The sequence below is a fragment of the Chanodichthys erythropterus genome, chromosome 3 (genome assembly GCF_024489055.1).
Source record: "Chanodichthys erythropterus isolate Z2021 chromosome 3, ASM2448905v1, whole genome shotgun sequence".
Lineage (NCBI taxonomy): Eukaryota > Metazoa > Chordata > Actinopteri > Cypriniformes > Xenocyprididae > Chanodichthys > Chanodichthys erythropterus.
The window spans coordinates 42,470,378-42,494,548 of record NC_090223.1 but is presented as its reverse complement, the minus strand read 5'-3'; the positions used below and the strand labels follow the sequence as shown (position 1 = coordinate 42,494,548).

Genomic DNA, 24,171 nt, shown 5'->3' with positions numbered 1-24,171 from the left:
TTGCTCTGATTTACACCACTGGCTAGTGCGGTGGATGTAAGTCTGAAGAGCACTGACTAGACACAGTCTGTGAAGTCTCTCCTGCTCCGGTGTAGTCAACGGCGGAGGGCAGAAGGCTCCAAGAGTGACCGGATACAAGTTCGAGAAAGGAACCTTAGGCACATAGTCAGGATGAGGATGCAAAATAGCTTTCACCATTCATGGTGCAAAGTCTAAGCAGGATGGCACAAAGGACAGAGCCTGGAAATCCCCAATTCTTTTCAGAGAATGTTATAGCCATAAGAAAAACCATTTTCAGAGTTAACAGCTTGTCAGAAACTGTCTAACAGTTCAAAAGGGGGTCTCAACCAGGCCCTCTAGTACTTTTGCTAGGTCCCATGAAGGGATCCTGGTTCTAGAAGGAGGCTTAATCCGCTTAGCTCCTCAAACGAAGCGAGAGAACAGGACATGCTTGCCCAAAGGCACCCCATCAATCAGAGCGTGGCAAGCCGAGAGAGCGGCCACATAAACCCTGAGAGTGGCGGGGCATGTACCTGTCGATAACTTTTCGATAACTGGATCTGCATTGTGCAGTACACCATCTTTTAAAGACACCCCATTTGTTGGCATAACTTTATCTAATGGAGGGAGTCCTGGCATTTAATGGTCTCAATAACATCAGGTGAAAGCCCTGTGTCCCTCAGTTGGTTCCTTTAACATCCTTTTGTGTACCCTCTTTTCCACTTAGACTGCAGTTACACATTTCCATTAAGGGACAATATTTGCCTTCTTAAATCAATTTTCCAGTGCATTTTTTACCTTTGATACCTTTGTAAAATAAATAATGCCTTAAGTAATTAAAAAAAATAAATAAAAAAATAAAAATAAATACAATGATGATAAAAACGAAGTGATACTTTTAAACATTACATGAAAACCGCCAGTAGGTGGCAGTAAGTCACTGTTTTTATGAGTGAATCATCGAGTCATTCATTCTTTCAGTATTCAATTCTGGAAATCTGGTAACCGTAAGCGTGACTGCTCGTAAAGACAGTCTGTAATGTTTTGTCTCCTTTATTTGACAAAAACAAAAAGCGATTTCAAAAGAGTGATTCTGGTAAAGTGTTTAGTCTTTTAGCCACAATTCAGTCTCGTCTTTTTCGTTAACGATATCGCACGTGTAGTTTTAGTCATGTTATCGTTAAATGACATTGGTGTCGTCTCTCATCGTCTTGTCTTAGTCATGGAAAAAAACGTTGTCAATGAACATTTTATCATAGTTTTCGTTAACGAAATTAACACTGGATCTGTTACACTAGCTATTCACTCGAAACATACCATGCTAAGGACATCTGCTGGTTAAAGCAGTGTAGATGCAACAAGAACACCAAAAACATATTGTACACACTTTAAAACCACAGCACGTAGGCTTAGAATAAACAGACCGTTATCGTTCGTTGGTATAGATGCAAATATAGTTATTGTTATAATTATCTTTCTTAGTGGGATTGGGCCTCAAGTCTAGTCTCCGACTAAAATGCATATTGGAGCTGTTTTAACTGAAAGCAACTTGCACTGACATATCTTAATACATGTCAGTGCCATTAATTTGTCTCAAAATGCACACCAGTTTTTTGCTAAGGCACATTTATATAAGCCACTTAAATGCCCTAATGGAACTAAGGCCTAATCCTGGCTTAATCTAAACCCTGTCTGTGGAACCGGGCCTAAAGCTGTCAAAATGGATAAGCCCAAGAGCATCAATGTTCAGCATATCTGATACAGAATTAATAACCTGTTACCTACAGACATGGGCGACATTTGACTCTCAAGGTTTTTTTTTTGTACCTGCATCACCTGCATTTTTTTGTACCTGCATGAGCAAAATATTCACAGAAATTTTAAGCAAACAAGTTTAAGTTTGCTTGTTTATTTACTCATTTATTTGATAATTCACTTAATTTTATCATCATGGAAAATGACGTGGATGATATGTGAATCAGTGTCCATCCTTTTGTGAGCAACTGGTGATAAAGAAAAATGCCACGTCACAATATTGAAAATATTTCCATTTTAAACCATGAAGGCGAGCCAGTTGATATCACACAAACAATGTGCAAACTTTGTGTGAGAGCTATGCGAGTGAAGAAGTCTCACACGCCAGTCAATTATTCACTGCAGAAACTGAAAGTAAAAACTTACTGAGCTTTCGTTATCTGCTATCTGGGCAATTGAATTGCAATATTTAATAATAAAAGTAGCATGATAAGAAAAATAACTTAATAGCCCTGCATGGCCATCCGCTATATGCCACTGTGAAGGGATAAATGACATTCGGGCATGGCATTAAATTGATCAACTGTTTCGTCCAAATCCACATGCATGGACCGTTCAGTGTTAATTACTGCAATGTCCGAGACTCTCCTGTCTCATGCTGTTTCCCATGTGTTTTACATTCTATGCAAGCAAGAAATGTTTACTAGACTGTGGACTAGCTTTGACTCTCTCAAAAATTTTTATGACCACATGTGCATGCGCCAAATGTATCTTTCCGCGCTCATGGGCAAAGGAGAATCTTTGAAAGGCTTGCGCGCTCATGGGCAAAGGAGTATCTTTGAAAGGCTCACACGCTCATGGGCAAAGGAGTATCTTTGAAAGGGTCGTGCACTCATGGGCAAAGGAGTATCTTTGAAAGGCTCACACGCTCATGGGCAAAGGAGTATCTTTCAAAGGGTCGTGCACTCATGGGCAAAGGAGTATCTTTAAAAGGCTTGTGCTCTCCTGGGCAAAGGAGTATTTTTGAAAGGCTTGCGCGCTCATGGGCAAAGGAGTATCTTTCAAAGGGTCGTGCACTCATGGGCAAAGGAGTATCTTTAAAAGGCTTGTGCTCTCATGGGCAAAGGAGTATCTTTGAAAGGCTCACGCGGTCAAGGGGCAAAGGAGTATGTTTGAAAGGCTCGTGCACTCATGGGCAAAGGAGTATCTTTAAAAGGCTTGTGCTCTCCTGGGCAAAGGAGTATATTAGAAAGACTTGTGCGCTCAACTGTGCATGAGACAGGGGAAATTAGTGGACTGGAGCTGACGGATCACATCAGGAAAAATATCAAGGCATTTGTCCGTAATACAGACAAAATGGGGGAAAATGTGAATAACTGCGCTTCAGGTCGACTTAAAGTGTGCCCCTAAATTTTCTGCTTGTGCTCCTAAAATTTTCAGTAAGGGGCTATAGTGCTCCGAGTGCTCCTAGCCCCATTTAAGATGAAACAGTCCAGTCTATCACTCAATTCTTGAAATGACACTGTTACGGCCTGTGCCTTGTGTGTGTTGTGTGACGTCATGACCGTTTCTTCCTGAGAGTTTTGATTGTAGGTCCACCCTTGTGCACCTGCTTCTAGTTGTGTGTGCTTATATGGAGGACGATGAAGGAGACTGGGGCGAGGAGACACACCAGCAAACAAGCCAGCCTTTTTCCCTTGTTTCTTTATTTTGTCTTTATTTAAGCTGATTTGTTTTTCTTGGTTAAATCAGGTATTTATTTATTTCTTATTAATTTGGGTTTATTGTTGGTTATTGGGCATTTATTCAGGTTATTTTTCTGTATGATAGGCTACGTGTTCCCGATTTCTTGTGGCTTGTTGAATAAATCTTTAATGAGGTATTGGGTTTCGAGTGTCCTTTGTGTTGCGGTTCCCCTTTTTTGCCTTTAAGGTAGGGGTGCGTAACAGATACAACATTAGTGAAAAGCAGCAAAAAGAAAACTGTATTCCTCACTCAAAGTGCATAAAAACATCAGCAAACATCATTGAGAGAAAAGCCCCTGGAGAGAAGCGACACATCCGGTGGATCCGTGTGACTAATGTGTTTGAGGTGGGGGTGTGTGGCTGATGTAATTTAAGTGTATGAGGAGGAGAGGGCCTTAAATGGGCCTGTCTGAGTGTGGACATCCTTTTGATGGCCTGCATCCCTCCCGCCAAAGACAGCGTGGAGCCACAGTGTTGCTCGGACACTCTAATGAGGCCCTTAGAGAACTCTGTGGTCACAAAGAGGATGAACATGCTAACTCGCTCTCGTGTAAACAGATAGAGGGGAGATAGAGAATCAGTCTGCCAAGGATTTCTAGCTTTGGTATTTGAATTACGGCTTCAGGTGTGAGAAGTCATGTTGGGCTGTCGGCAATAACAAAATAATGTAGATGCACACATGCACTCAAACTAACATCCACAATTCGCTCCGGCGAATAGGAATATCATTCCTTACTAAAAGCACTTCTGCTGGCGGCAGCACTCCACCGAGACAAATAAATCACTGTATCTCGTCTTCTATCTGGGCAACAGCAGAGTCATTAAAGCTGATGTGGTGGAGCAGACTTAATCATACTTAAAATCTACAGCTCCAGGGGTGGGGGGTCTCAGTCCACCCCATAGTTTAGTAGTTAGTGTACTGCCCACAGAATTTCAAAATTCAAGTGAACTATATTTTTGACCATTCTTCTAGAAGCGCATTTGTGAGGTCAGGCACTGATGTTTTGTGAGAAGGCCTGGCTCCGTTTAAATTCATCACAAAGGTGTTCTATTGGGTTGAGGTCAGGGGTCCGTTCTTCGTACGTTGCTTATTACATCCGAGATCAAATGACACATCCAAGATGATATCATCGTGCTAATCATGATCCAGCTAATTGGGTTCTTCAAACACACCTGTTGTGTATGATTATTATCGTTGGATTAAGTTATCTGAGATAATTGCGCGTTCATGTGTTGGCTTAAAAGGGGATATGTATCGATAGTAGAAACATTGATCAGCAATGCAGCGATTGGCTGGAGTCAAGACGGCAACGTAATGACATCATAGAATGAGAAAAGACACCTGACGAAAAACTCGACGAATTTCTAGACATTTATAAGGAAACAGCCAAGCGAATAAATGACAGAAGAACGACAAATGTTAGATAAATGAAATTATGAATGAAAAGCACTTTTTTTTTTTTTTTACATGATTACCCAATTATTTAGGCTATATTCACAATTTTTATTATTTGTACATTCAATTTTTTATTTCAATGTTTTAATTAGCAACTAATTTACCTTTGAAGCATATTTGACAGCATTAATTAAAGTTTCTTAAGGGTCAAGATCAAGTTATCTGCATCTCCTGCGCTTCATCAAGCCACTCCCATAATATATGTCGCGGTTCAAATCGTTCAAATGCACAAATGCATGTATGGCATAGACATCTGTACATCATGTGTGTAAAACGAATGAATCTCTCACAGAGTAAAACTGTCGGCGTCTATACTATGACACTACACGGCATTATAGTGTTATTTGCAAATTTATTTTTAAATCATTATTATTGTCCCTGGTTTACATTAGGGTACTCTTGTGGGAAAGTAGCAGAGGCTGGGACAGACTTTAAACATCACCTCCGCTTAAAAAGATGCAATCTAATCCTGTTTACATGAAATAAACCTGCTCCCGAGCATTAATCGATGAATCGGGGGGGTGCTATAAAAAAAACTTTAAAATTAAATTTAAAAAGTACAACAAACGCAAATATATTTGTCAACAATAACCGATATAGGACAAAGCACAGAATAAATACATGACAACAGATCAGTGTTAATTTTGACAGCAAATTTTGATTTAGTTTTAGTCATGGTCTTTTGGATTTTCACGTTCGCAATCGAAATGTATGCCACTGATAAGCATTGTAAATGTAGTATAACAGTACACATACCAATTAAACGCACAGGTCTCCTCTCGTGCGTCCTCCTCACTGGACGAGGCAATATCACTTTTGTTTTGCTTTCAGATATCTATTTTAAAGATGCCATCAATGCTTTTATCTTTCTAGATGTAATTACCAAAATCAAAGCAGTCCATAAACCTTAAATCCTCACGAAAACTTCGGTCAAGCCAGCTCGCGCGTCAACCTGAGAGATCAGCTTCCTTACCTTGTCAAGTGGTCAAATTCTCGGTTTATGAATGGACGGATTGGCTTGATTGACATTCAGGCATGATTTATATGCCATTGACCCGTCCTAAAACGTTAGCACGCTTTGATCGATTGTTTGGAGATCGCGCGTTTCTCTGTTCGAAGCGCATTTCCTGTTCTTCACATTCGCGACAAAACAGTTGATTATTTATGAACGAAAGCGTGAAAAAAACGTGAAAATGGTCTCATTTGAAAGAAAATATCCAAAGCTAAAAGACGATATTGAGTGACTGATTGAAGAAGCCCGTATCAAAAGTGCGGGGGTCGATTTCTGTCTTTTCAAAACTGCGGGGGTCCTGACAACGGCACGCCTGTTCAGAACAACGTTACGGGTCTCTCCGATGGTCTTTCCTCTACCTCTGCTCTGCTATTTATTTATTTTTGCTCCGCTCTGCTTCTCGCTCAACCGCGCGTTTTTATACTCAAACATCTCCGCGTCTCATTGAGAGGCATAATAGTCGCGCGACACAACGAATCGATAATGAAATTCGTTGCCAACTCTTAATAATCGAATTTTATCGATTTTATCGATTCGTTGTTGCAGCCCTAGTGTAAACTACTCAGTCTGGGACCCTGATTAATACAAATTCCAATTGTGAAGTCATGTCCTTCAGACACTCAGCAATGTGCATTTTTCTAATGTTTGGTAGTCATGTTTTACTCAGTTTCTGAGCATTTGATGTTTGTATTGATCTTTTTTTTTTTTTAGATGATTATGTAGTTGGCACGATACATTTACCTGACTAATAAATTATTACATATGACTTTAGTCCGTTACTAACCTGAGCGTAGATTTGTGGGGTTATGGACTTATCATAATCTACTAGAGCCAATACTTTCAGAGTAAGTCAGAATAAAGTACAGTTTAGGTGGAGCAGTGGGGCACACAAACTGATATTTTAGAGCTCCAACTAGCACACTGGCACTAGTTAAGTATAGTTAAAATAGTCCACATGACTACAGTGCCGTAAACACAGAAGCACTGCACTGCATTCACTGTGTCAACTGCATATGACAACAGTTCAAATTGTTAAATAAATTAGTTTTTTTGTTTTGTTTTTGCACACAAAAAGTATCATCAAACATTAAGGTTGAACCACTGCAGTCACGTCGACCTTTTTAACGATCTAGTTAATACATTTCTGGACCTCAAAAAGTGCAATGACGTTGCTGCCTTTGTGTGGATCAGATGCCCTCAGATTTCATCAAAAAAAAAAAAAAAAAAAATCTTAATTTGTATTCAGAAGATGAATGAAGGTCTTTTAGGGGTTTGGAATGACATGAGCGTGAGTACTTAATGACAGAATTTTCATTTTTGGGTGAACTAACACTTTAAGGGGGTGTGTCTGCTGTGAGACTTTGGTGTAAAAGCCCACTGCTGTGATTGGCTGACATCTTTGCATATGAAATAGCTAAGTATTACATGTGGAACTCTCTCTAAACCTTTAAGCACATATTTAATGTTACAGCTCTCAAGGTTAACTAATTGTGAAAAGTGTTGATTATACAGTAGCATTGCATTTATATCTATAGCATTATATTTAGACTGTGGCATGAAAGTTTGCAGTGATGAGCATATAGCCGATCATATGTTGTTGAGTGCATGAATGCAGTAATCTCATCGTTCTCAATTTCTGAACACTAACGAATGCTTTCATCATAACTAACAGTGCAAACATAGTGTAAATTAGAGATTCATGATTTTAACAGGAGTTTTGGCACAAGACCAGAACTCAGTCACTGATACACGTGCGCTGTTCCCTTTCAGTCGGTCACGTTCGACGTACGTCAGTTGTGACCGACGAATTGGGATATCGCTTAGAGAGCCCTATCAGCTTCGTGTAAACTAAAACAAGCCAAAGGAATTGGCGTGCGATAGTTGCATAATGCGCACCGCCCCCGACAGGTGTATATAAATAGGAAGCAGATGCAATCGCACTCTGTCTTTCGCTTCGGAGCCATTCAGTGGTGTCCTGTTTAAGAAGACTGTTTTGTGTGAACTAAACTGCCTCGAAGAGGATTCACAGCAAGCCGTGTGTGCCGGTGTAACGGTGCTACAGCGAGGTCGCGAGCTCCCGAGGATCCGAGCTATAGCTCTCAACTGCTGTTTTCACAGCACACGCCTAGAGTGAAGTGTGTGTTGCGATTTGGGCCGGTTCCTCGGTGTGTCCAGGGAGTGGTGTACCTGGCACATCGCGTCACTCCCTGTGTGCTTCGGCACGAGCGAGTTGACTGTTTTCCCCTTCTAAAAGAGCTTTACAGATGAACCCTGACAGTATGTCATTTCGTCTGTGCGTTAATGGGTCGTTCCCTGGTCCCTGCTGATGGGCACAATCGTTGCATCTCGTGTTTGGGCATTCTGCACGCTGAAGCAGCTTTTGTGGATGGTTCATGTTCCCATTGCGGGAACATGACTATCGCGGTGCTGAGGACGAGACTCTCCTTCCTGAAGTCTCAGGAAGCGGGGGTCCCCTCCCCTGTGCCCCGTTCGACCGTTTTTTCCGGCCCGGCGGTGTATAGGAAGGGTGACCCGAGGATTACGGTCAGGGCTTCCCCGCCGAGCGGAAACGCTCCTCGGGCCCCTGCCGCCTCATCAGCACCGCAACCCATCGTGCCACCGTTGGTTTCCGCTGGGCCCTCTACAGACTGTCCAGCCGTTACCTTTTGTGCGCCGGCGGCGGATCGGATGTCGATCGCAGCATCGGAAGGTGAGCCTGAGTCCTCGGGGGAGGAAGATTCGGACGCGCTGCCGCCCGGGACGGTAGCGTTGCCCGAGTCGGATCTCGAGCTCACGGCTGTGCTCTCCCGGGCCGCCTTGTGCGTCGGGCTTGAGTGGAACCCTCCACCCTGTCCTGGTCGCGCTGGTCAAACCCAGCGTCCCGCCCCAATGCCTTTCTTCCCGGAAGTACACGATGAGGTGACCAGGTCTTGGCAAGCTCCGTATGGGGCTCGTACAGGGCCTGGTCCCTCGTCCGCCTTCACCTCCCTGGATGGCGGGGAAGCCAGGGGATACGCGAGGATCCCGCCAGTAGAGCGGTCTGTTGCGAGGCAGTTGTGTCCAACGGCCGCTGGCTGGCGCGGTGAGCCGCGTCTCCCGTCCCGGGCCTGTAAATTCTCAGCCGGTCTGACTGAGAAAGCTTACAGTGCCTGTGGACAGGCTGCCTCTGCCCTGCACGCGATGGCCCTTTTGCAGGTCTATCAGGCAAAAGCGCTGTCGCAGATGCCCCAGGAAGGTCTTGACCAACAGCTGCTTTGGGAGCTGCGCGCTGCCACTGACCTTGCCCTCCGGGCAACGAAGGTGACAGCGCGTTCTGTTGGCCAGGCGATGTCTACTCTGGTAGTCCAGCAACGCCACCTCTGGCTGACCTTGGCAGACATGAGGGAGACCGACAAACATCGGTTCCTGGATTCCCCCGGGTCTCCAGTCGGCCTTTTCGGCGACGCGGTGGAGAGCTGTGCCCAACAGTTCTCCGCTGCACAGAAGCAGGCTGAAGCTATCAGACATGTCATGCCTGCCTCCACCCAGCCGCCCGTGGCTCAGCCTCAGCCCGCTCGTCGCTGAGGGCGCCCGCCTGCGTCTTCCTCCGCCCCTGCTAAGTCGGCAAAGCAGCAGCCTACACCAGCCAAACAGCAGGGTGCCGGTCGCGGACGTGGTGCCCAGCCCGTCTCTGCCAAGCCAGGTGGCAAGCGGTCGGGGAAAACTCGGCCCTGAGACGGGCGACCTGGAGCGGAAGGTTCCTGCCCTTTGGCCCTCGTTCCTGCGGGCCAGAGTACCCCTCGAACAAGTGTCCAGGCATGCTGTGGTCTCCACAGATGCCTCTGCCACGGGATGGGGGGCCACGTACAACGGGCATGCAGTGGCAGGTCTTTGGACGGGGCCTCAGCTGCATTGGCATATCAATTGCCTCGAGTTGCTAGCGGTACGTCTTGCGCTGGCCCACTTCAAGAAGCTGTTGTCAGGCAAGCACGTTCTAGTCCGCTCATACAGCACTGCGGCCGTTGCGTACATCAACCGTCAAGGTGGTCTACGCTCCCGCTGTCGCAACTCGCCCGCCATCTCTTGTTGTGGAGTCAGAAGTATCTGAGGTCCCTTCGGGCCACTCATGTCCCAGGCGTGCTCAACCGTGCAGCCGACGAGCTGTCACGGCAGCCTCCACTTGCGGGCAAGTGGCGGCTCCACCCCCAGGCGGTCCAGCTGATTTGGCAGCATTTTGGCGAGGTCCAGGTAGACCTGTTTGCCTCCCCAGAAACTGCCCACTGCCAGTGGTATTATTCCCTGACCGACGGCACGCTCGGCACGGATGCCCTGGCACACAGCTGGCCCCCGGGTCTGTGCAAACATGCGTTTCCCCCAGTGAGCCTTCTCGCACAACTCATGTGCAAGGTCAGGGAGGACGGGGAGCAGGTTCTGTTAGTGGCTCCGTACTGGCCCACTCGGACCTGGTTCTCAGACCTCATTCTCCTCGCAACAGCCCCTCCCTGGCCGATTCCTCTGAGGAAGGACCTCCTGACTCAGAGACGGGGCACCCTGTGGCACCCGCGTCCCGATCTATGGAACCTCCACGTGTGGTCCCTGGACGGGATGCGGAGGTTCTGAGTGATCTCCCGCAAGCGGTCGTAGACACCATCACTTCCGCTAGAGCTCCTTCTACTAGGAGTCTCTATGCGTTGAAGTGGAACCTGTTCGTCGAATGGTGCGCCTCTCACCGAGAGGACCCCCGATCATGTTCGGTCGGATCCGTGCTTTCCTTCCTGCAAGAGGGGTTGGAGCGAAGGCTGTCTCCCTCCACCCTCAAGGTGTATGTTGCCGCTATCGCCGCACATCACCACGCAGTTGAGGGTAAGTCCCTGGGGAAACACGATCTGATCGTCAGGTTCCTGAGGGGGGCCAGGAGACTGAATCCTCCTCGCCCTTCCTCCGTACCCTCTTGGGATTTGACCCTGGTTCTCACAGCTCTCCGGGCTCATCCCTTTGAGCCTTTGCAATCAGTCGACCTGAAACTAATGTCTCTTAAGACGGTTCTTCTGGTTGCATTGGCTTCCCTGAAGAGGGTAGGGGATCTGCATGCATTTTCGGTCGACGAAACGTGCCTAGAATTCGGGCCCGGTGATTCTCACGTCATCCTGAGACCCCGGCCTGGATACGTGCCCAAGGTTCCTACCACTCCCTTCAGAGATCAGGTAGTGAACCTGCAAGCGCTGCCTTCGGAGGAGGCAGACCCAGCCCTAGCTTTGCTCTGTCCCGTCCGCGCTCTGCGCGTTTACGTGGATAGAACGCGAAGCTTCAGGACCTCAGATCAGCTCTTCATCTGTTACGGAGGCCAGCAGAAGGGAAAGGCCGTCTCCAAGCAGAGGATGGCCCACTGGATAGTGGATGCCATCGCCTTGGCGTACGAATCCCAGGGCGTGCCTTGCCCGCTCGGGTTGAGAGCCCACTCCACCAGAGGGGTGGCCTCTTCCTGGGCGCTGACTCATGGCGCCTCGCTGACAGATATCTGTAGAGCTGCGGGCTGGGCGACACCAAACACGTTCGCTAGGTTTTATAGCCTACGTGTAGAGCCGGTATCCTCACGTGTACTCGCATCCACTAGTCGGTAGACGTGTTGTACCCACTCTAAGTGTCGGCTTGCAATGCCATTCCCGCCACTGGCCGGATATGTGCATACTTCACTCCAGTCGTGTTCCCCGCTTGGCGAACCCTGTCGAGTTCCTCCGCCTCCCCCTTCGGCTCGGACATTGCGGAGTGTCTGATGCCAGGCCTACATCCGTCGCTGACGCTGTCTGTTGGCTGGGGCCCATATGTCGTGACTCCTCTACGTGAGCGGTCCCATATGTGTAATTATCCACGGTTTAAAACTCCCTACGGGCTGAGTCCGTGTCTTTCCCTTAGCAGAGCCAGCTCTGCTGTCACCTGTCAGATGAGTCTCCCCCTACCAGGTGGAGCCATCCCAGGGACTCCATATGTGTACTGCCCCCCGGGCCAGTCCATATGTGTATTCCCACGTAAACTCCTCCCCCATTGGATAGGTAGTGGCAGCGTCTCCGCAGCGTCCCTTACGGGTTCGCTTCCCCAGTGTAGTCCAGTTTACTTAGTGGGTAGTGGTTAGACAGCAGTAGACTCTCTCGGTGTAAGCTCGCCCCTTCACCGCCAGCCGGTGCTATGAGCGGCTGAGCTTGCGCTGGGCACTGGAAGGGGTTTCGTAACTGTGGCGCTTTAGTTGGGATCCCAATTCGTCGGTCACTACTGACGTACGTCGAACGTGACCGACTGAAAGGGAACGTCTCGGTTACGTATGTAACCCTCGTTCCCTGAAGGAGGGAACGGAGACGTACGTCCCGTCGCCACAGTTTCTGTACCCTCGCTGTAGCGCGGACACCAGTTGTCTCCTCAGCGAAAAACAGTGCGATTGCATCTGCTTCCTATTTATATACACCTGTCGGGGGCGGTGCGCATTATGCAAATATCGCACGCCAATTCCATTGGCTTGTTTTAGTTTACACGAAGCTGATAGGGCTCTCTAAGCGATATCCCAATTCGTCGGTCACTACTGACGTACGTCTCCGTTCCCTCCTTCAGGGAACGAGGGTTACATACGTAACCGAGACATTTGATTGACAGCTCCAGCGGTTGAAAACTGAGCATTCTTTGATCGCTTTCTATATATAATTTGATTAGTTTAAATAACAGAATATTTTCATCCTACTAAGAGAAAATGTGAAGTTGACCATTTAGTCACTGGTTTGATTTACTGACTGTACATGAATAATTAATATCAGAAATCACTGGTCACAGATCAGGCATTAGAATTAACAGTTTCTCACATGTTGTCGAATTACTGTCGAGTCCATATTGTAAAGGTCTGTTGGCAAATTGACCAAATAATTCACAGTGAAATGTACTAAATACAAATAAATAATGCTCAACTTAGACATTCACATTTTGCCATCCCCGAAACCATCTTTATCGCTTGCTAGCTCTAGTAACCCAGCATTAGCATCTCTCCGTTACCTACTACATGGTATGCGTGATTCGGTGGGCAGGGCTAAAAAGCCAGTGATGTAGAAGCGGGTGTTGATCTTCCTCTGTGGAGGCAGTGTTTAGCCACACTATTATGTAATAAAGTGGCACATTCCACAACCTGTCATTTTGGCAGATTAGCTTCAATAAGCTGTTAGACTAACAATAAAAATTTGAGTTCTGAATCTTACAGGATGTTTATATAGTGCAATTATCTCTTATATGTCAAAAGACCAAAGGAATTTAGATTTTTCAGTTCATGACCCCAGCGGAATGACTGTTATCAACATTGATAATAAGTAAGGGATAATCCATGGCTAGCTGTGCATTAAATGTTTTTAATGCACGACATGAAGACAAAGAAACACCTGACACGAAGAGGACTGCATTCAGATCATTTAATGCACAGCTAGTAGTGGATTATTCTGCTTATACCATGGTTATTTGCCAGCATTGACAAGTTAAAGCTGTCACTGATGATTGCAGCACTAACATCAGCTACGACTTGTTAGATAAGTGTCTCTCTACAAACAATGAAGCTGTGAGTTGAATTACTTCAGAAACAACTTAACATTTGTTTATTATTTATTATTATTGTACTTCTGATCAAATAAATGCAGCCTTGATGAACATAAATCCTCTTTCAGAAACATGAAAAAAATCTTACCAACCCCAAAGTTTTAAATGGTACTGTTTATAGTACGCTTGCCTTTGTAGAAGTCTGTTAACAGTAACCAGAGGCAAAAAGGGCACCACTGTAATTTTATTTGCCCTTTGACGTATGGGACACAATATGGGTCTCATTATTTTTCTTGTAGACAAGGATCTAGGAGATCAAATATAACTGTCAGTCCGCCACAAAGAGGCTCATTACTAAAAGAAATACACCTTCCTCAGTTTGTGGGACATTTTCTGCTGGGTAATTTATAGACTTGTGTGTTCTGTAAGTTGTTTTTTCCTGCACACAGGCTCATCACATGATTGGATGAGATGATCTCTGCTTCACATGTCATAAATCAGACAGCAATTTTTGCCTTTCATCACAGATGAAATGACACATAACAATGTCTTTGAGTGGTGGGTAGCATCAGCAGCCAAAGATCACCCTGCTGGAAAAACCAGGTCATAGCAGCCTCAGGTGGGTTGAGCTGTTTTTTTTTTTTGTGGTTGTTGTTGTTGTTTGGGGGGTGGGGTTGGGGCAATATGAATTGAAATATGGCATGTTTTTTAAGTCATCTAATCACCATGGATCCCCAGCAGCTCAGCCAAGGTGACCTAGTCAACTTAACCTAGTTGATCAATACCATCTTAAACCGTCTTGAAACAATCAACGACCAGGATTTTCCAGCATGAAAGATACTTACTAGGCACTCTGTTGATGGCTCGCAGGGGCCTGAGCACTCGCACAGTCCGGATGGCTGACAGGCTGGCGTTATGACCATCCAGTGAATACTCCATCATCCTGGAGGAAGCAGAACAGAGGAAATGTACTGCAAGCATCAGACACTAAAGGTCAATCTCTATAACCTTTCTGTCAATCTTAAGTGAGGATAATGAAAGAAAAGTGGTTTTAAAACAGAAGTCTTGATGCGTTCATCACTCATGTCAAATTAAAGGTCATTTTAAACAACAAGGGGAATGTTTTTTTTAAATGGTTAATGAATTGGAGCGGCGGGAAAACTCACAGTAATTCTATTTCCCAACTGACAGCCTGTAAATTGAGCAGCAGGTCCCTATGGACCAGCTTTACCGTGGTGATAATGGCTGAATGCATGAGTGACAAGTACAAAAAGAGACAGGATTCCTCACCCTGCCATGACAATGAAGAAGTCCAGGCGGTTCCATGTGTCACCAAGGTAACACTTTGATCCAAATATCCCCAGGGCTATCATTTTAATGACCATCTCCACAGCAAAGAAGGCGAAGATACAGTCATCAAATGCCTGTGGACAAAAAAAAAAAAAAAAAAAAAAAAAAAAAATCATTTCTATCATATAGGAGGAGACATTTTATGTACTGTAGGAGGCAGAACATGAGATGGGGGGAAAACAATTATATTTCAATATAAATTTTCCTCCCATCTATTTTTTCCCCTATCACCATGTCCCTTTAGAGGCTCTGTACAGGCAAAGAACTACAAAAGTGCCTATATAAATTTGGGCACCATTTGAGCGTTTTACAAGTAGAGAGTGAGAAGATCAGCTATGATTCATGTTGTGTAGTATTTTCAGCTTTGGCCTCAGCCGACCCGATCTCCTAAATCCTGCTGATGCTGATGTCAGGCTCTTCTGGACATAAAAATTTCCCACAGTACCATATACGTACACAACCCAGCTCACTGGTGGGAGCGTGGGCAGGATTACAGAGAATTAAAAAACTAAAGAAGCAAAATGCTTCAGTCTCTGATATCTGGCAAAGGTTCCAGTGACCCCTAAACCTGTGCGTGCCACAAAACATGGGCTAAACGCCAACTCCATAGTGGGACAGTCCTAAAAACAGACATTGGACACAAAAATAATAAAACAAACAAATAAAATAAAGGGTAACGAATCATTTTAAGACTAATTGAAACAAAAAGAACAAATTAATTTTTGATGTATAGTGCAGTGGACATATAATCCACACCAGTGTTATTTTAGTATCATTCTAAAGTATCATTAGTATCATATTGTAGTTTTTATTAAACACAATACATTTTCTTCTTTATATTTTTGTTATAATTTTGTTGTGCATTTTTATTTTAAAGTTTTTTTAAATGTCTATATAGTTTTTGATCATTTTATTTCAGTTTTAGTTATTTTAGTACATATTGTTAAACTAGATGTTTATGTTAATGTTGCCTTGCCAGCTACCTGAAATAAAATAAGTTATATTTTTTATATTTTTAATAAACATATTGCTAATAAAATTTAATAAAAAAAAAAAAATACAATTTATTGCTTTAGAATTAGTTTATTAACTATACCCTGATGCACACACGCACACACACACACACACAAATGCCATGAATGTTCAAATGATGAAAAATATGGATAAATTGATTAAAGACAAAATTAAACATGGAACATGTAATGAACCATGGCTGTTATTCTAGGTCACCTTTTATTCTAGGAACTTCATACATCCACAAAAAAAAAAAAAACCCACCTTGAAACTAGTTTGATTTGAAATAATGGTTCAGAAATGTGAAGCTAGTTCTGAGAAAAGCTGTAGCGACATTTGATTGCAGAGGCCATTTGGTTTGATGCTATTTTATGCAATTTAATATCAACAGTTTAAAGCATCCTAAATCTTTTAAGGAATGATGTCTGAAGGAACATTATCCTATTATGAGCTATCAGAGTCCATCTCTCATAGCATAATGGAGCGAGACTCACCTGTAAGATGATACACCACTCAGACTGGCACTTGAGGTCCTCACATGGCTGGAACATGCCCAGAGTCACACAGTTCAGTAGAATCACCAGCATGCTCACATGCTCAAACCATGTGCACAAGAGTCAAGGGAATACATCACAGAGGTTTCTGGATTGTGTTCAGACAATTGCAAAGAAATGTTTCTCTATGGAACATAAAGATACATAGATAGTAAACACCAATATGGATTTTGTTGATCCCATACTTAGAGGAAATGAGTTTAATAAACCGGAGCAAACACCACCATGAATTTGCAAAATGTTCCTTCCTTCTAAATGCATTTTAATTAAACTTCTAAAGCATGATTAAAAAGCGCAAAGACTATTATTTACAGATTAAATAAATTAAGTTTAAAATTTCTTCTTTTTTAATTTTAGCCATTTGGTTTCCTCAAGGCCAAAACAAACACAGGGGTAAAATAAAATTAAAATAAATTAAAATTAGTTAAAGGTCTGGATATGTCTAAGAAGTTCAAGAAACCATTGGCACTAATGAAATTAAATGGTAAAAGCCAAGACATGTAAAAAAAAAAAAAAAACTGCATGTATATTTAGAAATCAATGTTACACATCATCATTCAAAGTTTTGGGGTGGGTTAGATTTTTGAAAGAATATTCAAATGCTCATCAAGGCCATATTTGTTCAAAAATACATTAAAATTGTAAAATAAAGAACGGTATTATTGTGAAAAAAAGTTTGTATTGTAAAATATTTTTTACAATTTAAAATAACTGTTCTATTTGAATATTTTAAAATGTAATTTCTTCCTGTAATGGCAAAGCATCATTACTCCAGTCTTCAGGGTCACATGATCCTTCAGAAATCAATTTAAAATGGTGATTATAAATGTATTTTGATCAATTTAATGCATCCTTGCTGAATTAAAGTATTAATTTATTAAAAAAAAAAAAAAAAAAAATTACTAACCCCAAACTTTTGAACAGTTGAGTATAAAGGGTCGACATGCAAGAGTTACAGTAAAACATTTCCATTGTTTTATCACCAGTGGAGAACTAATGTGAAATACATCAATAAACTATACAGCCATAGCAGCCATATCAAGGATCCAAGCAGGCATAAAATGTTCTTCTCACTGCTTATCTGCTGAAATATTTAGTTAGTGCAATAGAAACAGGGTTATGTCTATTTCAGCTACACGGCTGTTGGTTCCACTGCTGTCTGAGATGTCAGATGTCATAAGAACCGTCAGTGACGAGGCCAAAACAAGCTGCTGCTGCTGCTGTCACCAAGCATGACCTATCAGCACCATTGGCGCTCTCCGCTACACTGAAGATCATGAACAACATGTCCATCATGACCAGCGGCCGTCACACATTTACGCACACCACAAATCAGCACCAATACCACCCACAAGCCCCTGTGGATCCTGATGTTCTCGAGACCATTTCTGATCATCTGGCTCTATTCATACACAATCTTTAAAACATCCGAGCTTAAACCCTCCAAGGACACAATCAGCTTTCTGACAAGGGCTCTGCAACTCAAGTTTTATGCAGGTCATCATCTAAATGGGGCGAATGATGGGCACTTGCTATGCAAAACACAAATGAGAAATTTGAATAGTGCTCATTTCCATAAGCCATCACAGAGCTTTGGATTGTGGGTATCATAACGTTGTGTTCCCTTACAATGACTGAAATCAGGTGCTGATGATGAACCCTGAGGATTTTCAAGTCACCGTGCCTCTGTTGGAGCTTCACAAACAACGGAAAAGGTATAAAGAAAAAAGAACAGAAAGAAAAAAAATCATAAGGATTTCTATTCAACTGGCACACACAATGAAAATTAGAATTGGACATGATTTCCCAAGATGGACAGTGGCCGCCTGGGGGCCGTGGTAAATCAGGATATGGAGTACTTTGACTAGTGTTTCTTAGATGCTGGACATGAGATCACGTCTCAGTCATGCATCCAAGCTGATCCAGGTCCCAAATCCCACTTCATAACTTGCTCAAAGATGGTTACGCTTTCCAGGGAAAAGCGGGAAATGGAGTGGACTTTAATAAGCCATGCCAGAGGTTAGGAGACCCGAAGGTCACACAGAGCGGTTAGGGTCATGGTAAAAGACATGTTGTAATTCCCACTCACAGTCTAAAGTCTGAGTGCCTTAAATTGATAATCAGTCACTTCATAAATAATGGTCTATTCTGTTAAAATGAACTGGCCAAGATTATCAGCTCTACGGTCTATCCATCCCCTTAAAAGGAAATGCATTACTGCTAAAATTAAGATTTTTCCAACCACCAGTCAAGCCCAATCAAGGGAGGAGACAAAATGTCATGGAATCCCAACCATTGTGAAGATGGTTTTCTTCTTTCTACTCTTGGATTATTTCACCATTCTTCCTCCTTTTCTACTATTCTTCCCCCTTTATTAATATTCTTGTAATTATTCACTGACAAGATGCTACAATAAATACATTGCTTCATAATACTTTGCACTAGTGTTAATTTCGTTAACGAAATCTATGAAAAATGTTCGTTAAAAGTTTTTTTCCCCTAATACGAGACAAAGACAAGACAATAATAAGGACATTAAACGATAACTGTGACTATAATCAACATGCAATAATGTTGACAAAAAAAAAAAAAAAAAAAAAAAAAAAAAAAGACGAGACTAAAATGTACTTCAAAGAACGAAAACTTTACCAAAAGCTTTATTTTTGTTGAAAAAAGGAGCCAATATATTTCAGACTGCTGTACAAGACTATTAGGCGAGCGTTCATGCTTGCGGTTGCCAGATATCAATACCTCAAATCCCCCAATCAGAGCTTTTCTTTTAAATAGTTACGTGCTCTGCTTTTTGCAATCTGGCAATCATTCGCATGCACTCGCTGCGGAGGTGCCATGATCTGAAAACACAGACGGTACTGTACAAGTTCAGCGATCTCCATTTGAGGTATTCTGCTTAAAAGGAACACTCCGCTTTTTTTGAAAATAGGCTCATTTTCCAACTCCCCTAGAGTTAAACAGTTGAGTTTTACCGTTTTCGAATCCATTCAGCCGATCTCCGGTTCTGGCGGTACCACTTTTAGCATAGCTTAGCATAGTTCATTGAATCTGATTAGACCGTTAGCATCGCGCTTAAAAATGACCAAAGAGTTTTGATATTTTTCCTATTTAAAACTTGACTCTTCTGTAGTTACATCGTGTACTAAGACTGACAGAAAATGAAAAGTTGCGATTTTCTAGGCTGATATGGCTAGGAACTACACTCTCATTCAGGCGTAATAATCAAGGAACTTTGCTGCCGTATCATGGCTGCAGCAGGCGCAATGATATTACGCAGCGTCTCTCAAATACGTCTCCATGGTTGCAAGGCACGTTCCCTGTGCAAGCAGGGGCTCACAGGCGCTGCGTAATATCATTGCACTGCTGCAGCCATGGAACGGCAGCAAAGTTCCTTGATTATTACGCCTGAATGAGAGTATAGTTCCTAGCCATATCAGCGTCTCTCAGAAGTCAAGATGGGCAGAGGATCACCAATTCCCCCAATGCTGCAGCAAAAAAATAGTGGAGCAATATCAGAAAGGAGTTTCTCAGAGAAAAATTGCAAAGAGTTTGAGGTTATCATTATCTACAGTGCATAATATCATCCAAAGATTCAGAGAATCTGGAACAATCTCTGTGCGTAAGGGTCAATGCTGGAAAACCATACTGGATGCCTGTGATCTTCAGGCCCTTAGACGGCACTGCGTCAAATACAGGAATGCTACTGTAATGGAAATCACAACATAGGCTCAGGAATACTTCCAGAAAACATTGTCGGTGAAAGAAAAGAAGCCATATCTAAACATGATCTAGAAGCACAGGTGTTTCCACTGGGCCAAGGCTCATTAAAAATGGACTGTTCACCCATAGAAAACATTTGGCGCATCATAAAGAGGAAGATGCGACAAAGAAGACCTAAGACATTGAGCAACTAGACAAGAATGGGACAAGAAAAAGACAAGAATGTATTAGACAAGAATGGGACAACATTCCTATTCCTAAACTTGAGCAACTTGTCTCTTTAGTCCCTAGACCATAGGTGGGCAAACTTTTTAGACCAGAGGGCCACATCAAGTTCTGCAAACCAAGTGAAGGGCCGCATACTAAATCCTTGATAAAAGAACTTTTATTTACACTGGAGGTATGCATGGAAAATATATTATCTGATAGAAACATTTGTCACATTAAACAACAATTCTTATTTAATTTACTGATTAAAATTTACAACAGATATAATCTCAAGTGACTGCTATGTATGTGCATATTAATAATCATAAAACAATGTCTGATTAAAACTCAGCGAGAACCTTAGTCTTATGCTGCGTTCCAATTCGCCTACTTCTACTACGCCTTAAAAGTACGTACTCTTTCTGTGAACAAAAAGTACTTACTTTTGAGTGTGTAACATCCTGTCACCGTATACTGGCCTGTCAATCACTTTACATCCTCCACATTTCATTTAGTTAATTTCCTACCGTATCGGAGAGAAATGCAGCACGTTGATCTGCAGTCGCGGGTCTTTCATGTGGAGAACTCTCATATTAATGCAAAATGATGCATTTAAAAGTTAATGGCCATTCGGATATTTATAAAAGTCCACATTGGTATTTGCAGATGAAAAATAACTCTGGTAACATTAGATATATATTTTCTATCAGGTTAAACTGATTATTAGTCACTCAAACCTCTCAGCGTCGAACGCGCGTATCCGCCATGTTTTGTAGTTTAACACTTTTTAATCGTGTTTGTAGTTCTGAACTGAATCCTCGTCCAATGCACAATGGGTTATGGGCAATATTAGCTTTTAGTGTGCACGGATCTACACTTCGAAAATCTACCGGAAATAGTAGACCATCCGGGGACTTTTGGCATACTCTTTTCAACATACTATGCTTTGGGACACACTTATTTTAATCTCACATACTATTTAGGATGGATAGTATGGACACTGGAACGCAGGGCCAGTCTTTCAAAGTCATGGTAATGAAAGTGTTAATTTGAACAATGAGCCTGGTCCCCACTCCTTGCAAGGGTGTCAAAGTCTGGAGTGATCTTTGATGAGATCCTCAGGATAGCTGACAGGTGGCTATTTGTTAAATTTGATCTGCGCTGGGATTTGTTGTAGTTCATGACGAAGTAGGTTTGTTCACACACATATGTGGATCCAAATAAAACAAGCATTCTTTGTGCAAGCTTTTTTATGTTTGGGAATTTTTTTTTTTTCATCCAGTGAGGCATAAAACTGGTTAACTGGTGATGTTCCAATTGTATGTCTGGTGGTGCTTTTTCACTGTCAAAAGAAGTCGCCAGTTTTACCAACCGCATCGAGGAACATTGCAATCTCTCCTTTTAGTTCCCAGACACGGTGAAACACACTGCCGAGACTTAGCCAGCGCACATTTGAATGGTACAAGAGGTCATGGTGCTCTGCCTCAGTTTCGTTCAGGAGCTGAATAAACTGCCGATGGTTAAGCGCTCTTGCCCGTATAAAGTTGACAAGCTTCACAACCACTTTGACAACTTTTTCTAGCTTCAACACACTTTTACACAAGGCTTCCTGATGTATAATACAGTGAAGAAATATTAATTCTTCCGAGTTCGGGCTTTCGTCTTTTACTTTGTCTTGCAACCTTTTTAGCAGTCCAGTGTTTTTGACCGTAAGATTTGGCGATCCATCTGTTGTGACGCTTGTCAGCTTTGTCCACGGCAGGTTATTTTTTTCCAAGCAGACGGACACACTGTCATACACTGTCATAACGCCCCTGGTCGTTCCCATCACTGATTCCATCCCGAGGAGTTCCGCTGTTATTTCGAAATTTTCGTTTATTCCTCTGACAAAAATCAAAAGTTGAGCAGTGTCTCTGAAGTCGGTACTTCCATCAAGTGCGACAGAAAAAAAAGACTGAAGCAGTCTGCGTTTTAGTTCCGAGAGCAGCTCCTCGGAAATCACTTCTATGCGCCAGGTAATTGTTCTCCGCGATAAGCTAATTTTCTCAAACTGACTTTTAGAACCAGGACAAAGTATGTCAGCAGTCTCCACCATACAGTCTTTCACAAATTCCCCATCCGAAAAAGGCTTGCTGCGTTTTGCAATTTTGTGTGCCAGTACATAACTAGCTTTCGATTCTTGAATAGAGCACTGTTTTGTAAATGTATTTTGCTGGGCTTTTAAGTTTGTGGCGAGTTTTAAATCTTTGTTCGCCTTTTCTGCAGATGACAGGTTGGCTGCATAATTCAAATGCTTGCTTGAAAAGTTACGACTGATGTTGTAGTCTTTAAAAACTGCAATACTTTCTTGGCATATTAGACATACCGCCTTCTGTCTGATACTGGTGAAGTATTTTGCGGTCCATTCTTCCTTGAACACCCGACATTCGGAGTCCACTTTTCTTTTTTTTCGCCACTCTCCCTTTTCATTAACGTCCGAGTTATTACCGAGTGCATTCTAATTCTACAGTAGCTAGGCCCTAACTCTAACTGTACTGCATGCTATACTGCCATCTATTGGCATTCACTTGTATTGCATCAAATTAGAAATTCTGAACCAAAACCGTTACTCAAGTGTATTATTTTAAAAACTCCCTCACGGGCCGGATGAAAGTGTTTGGCGGGCCATATATGGCCCGCGGGCCGTAGTTTGCCCCCCTCTGCCCTAGACGTTTGCAGACTGTTATAAAAGGAAGAGGGGATGACACACAGTGGTAAACATGGCCTTGTCCCAACTTTGAGATGTGTTGATGCCATGAAATTTAAAATCAACTTATTTTTCCCTTAAAAAGATACATTTTCTCAGTTTAACCATTTAATGTCATCTATGTTGTATTCTGAATAAAAATTATTGAAATCATTGCATTCGGTTTTTATTCACAATTTGTACAGTGTCCCAACTTTTTTGGAATCAGGTTTGTAGACAGGGCAAGTATATATCTAAAGTACTTGGTATTTATTTAGTTTAGGCTATAATTGATAGACTTTAATAAATCTGTACAGCAGCGGCATACCTGTCACTCAAGTGACCACGCCCTTAATTATGCAGAACTTTAAGGCTTAATATAATTTAAACAGATGAGCTATATAAAAAAAAAATAATTCACCCCCCTCAGAGTTGTCATGAAGGGCAAAATTCGCAGTATAGACCAAAACCACAATATGAACCAGACTGTAAACCTGTTTTTTTCTGCTGTAAACTTGGCTAATTTAACATGATGGTCAATGAGATTCTGCTCACTTCTGCAGCCTGTCTAGCGGCCAGTCGATGAATTGCAGTTTAATTCACTTCCGTATTGGCTTCATGAGAAACAGGGGGAGGTTGCCGCTTACATAACATGTTTCTCACCCAAGCTAGGGAAGACAGACAGACATGTCATATTTCTGAATTAACGCGGCTCGCGGGGGAGGAACCGGCGAACGACGCACATAGAGATAAGGAGAAATAAACTCACTCAGATAGAAAATGTATCATGAGTCTCGCCTAACTGTGTTCACACCGCCGGCGGCGAGAGCGTCAAAGTGACGCTAGTCATTCATTTTCAATGAGAGCCAGCGGCGAGCTCCGGTGAGAGCGGCGAGGAGAGTTGAAATCAGGTTAACTTTATGGTAATGAGCCATGACGCGGTTTGGCGGCAACCAATTAGAATGTAGAGGTCCTCGCTTGAGAGGCTTCCGACTGGTTGACGCGACTTGTCATTTACGAACAGTACAGCGTTGTTGGCAGGGCGGCCAAGGCGAATGTTGACGCTCTCGCCGGCGGCGGTG

The 24,171-nt window shown here is 43.0% G+C and overlaps 1 protein-coding gene across 2 annotated transcripts in view; it reads right to left on the bottom strand.

The window, feature by feature from the left end:
* Positions 1-16,468, bottom strand: part of cacna1ha (calcium channel, voltage-dependent, T type, alpha 1H subunit a) — an 89,496-nt gene extending 73,028 nt beyond the window's left edge. For both annotated transcript variants that reach the window (XM_067382370.1, XM_067382371.1), the window contains exons 1-3: positions 16,366-16,468; positions 14,798-14,931; positions 14,353-14,450 (exon numbers count right to left, since the gene is read on the bottom strand). In XM_067382370.1, coding sequence (XP_067238471.1) covers positions 14,353-14,450; positions 14,798-14,931; positions 16,366-16,458 — 325 coding nt within the window. In that variant the 5' untranslated portion in view covers positions 16,459-16,468. The remainder of the gene's footprint in view (positions 1-14,352; positions 14,451-14,797; positions 14,932-16,365) is intronic.
* Positions 16,469-24,171: the final 7,703 nt, after the last annotated feature.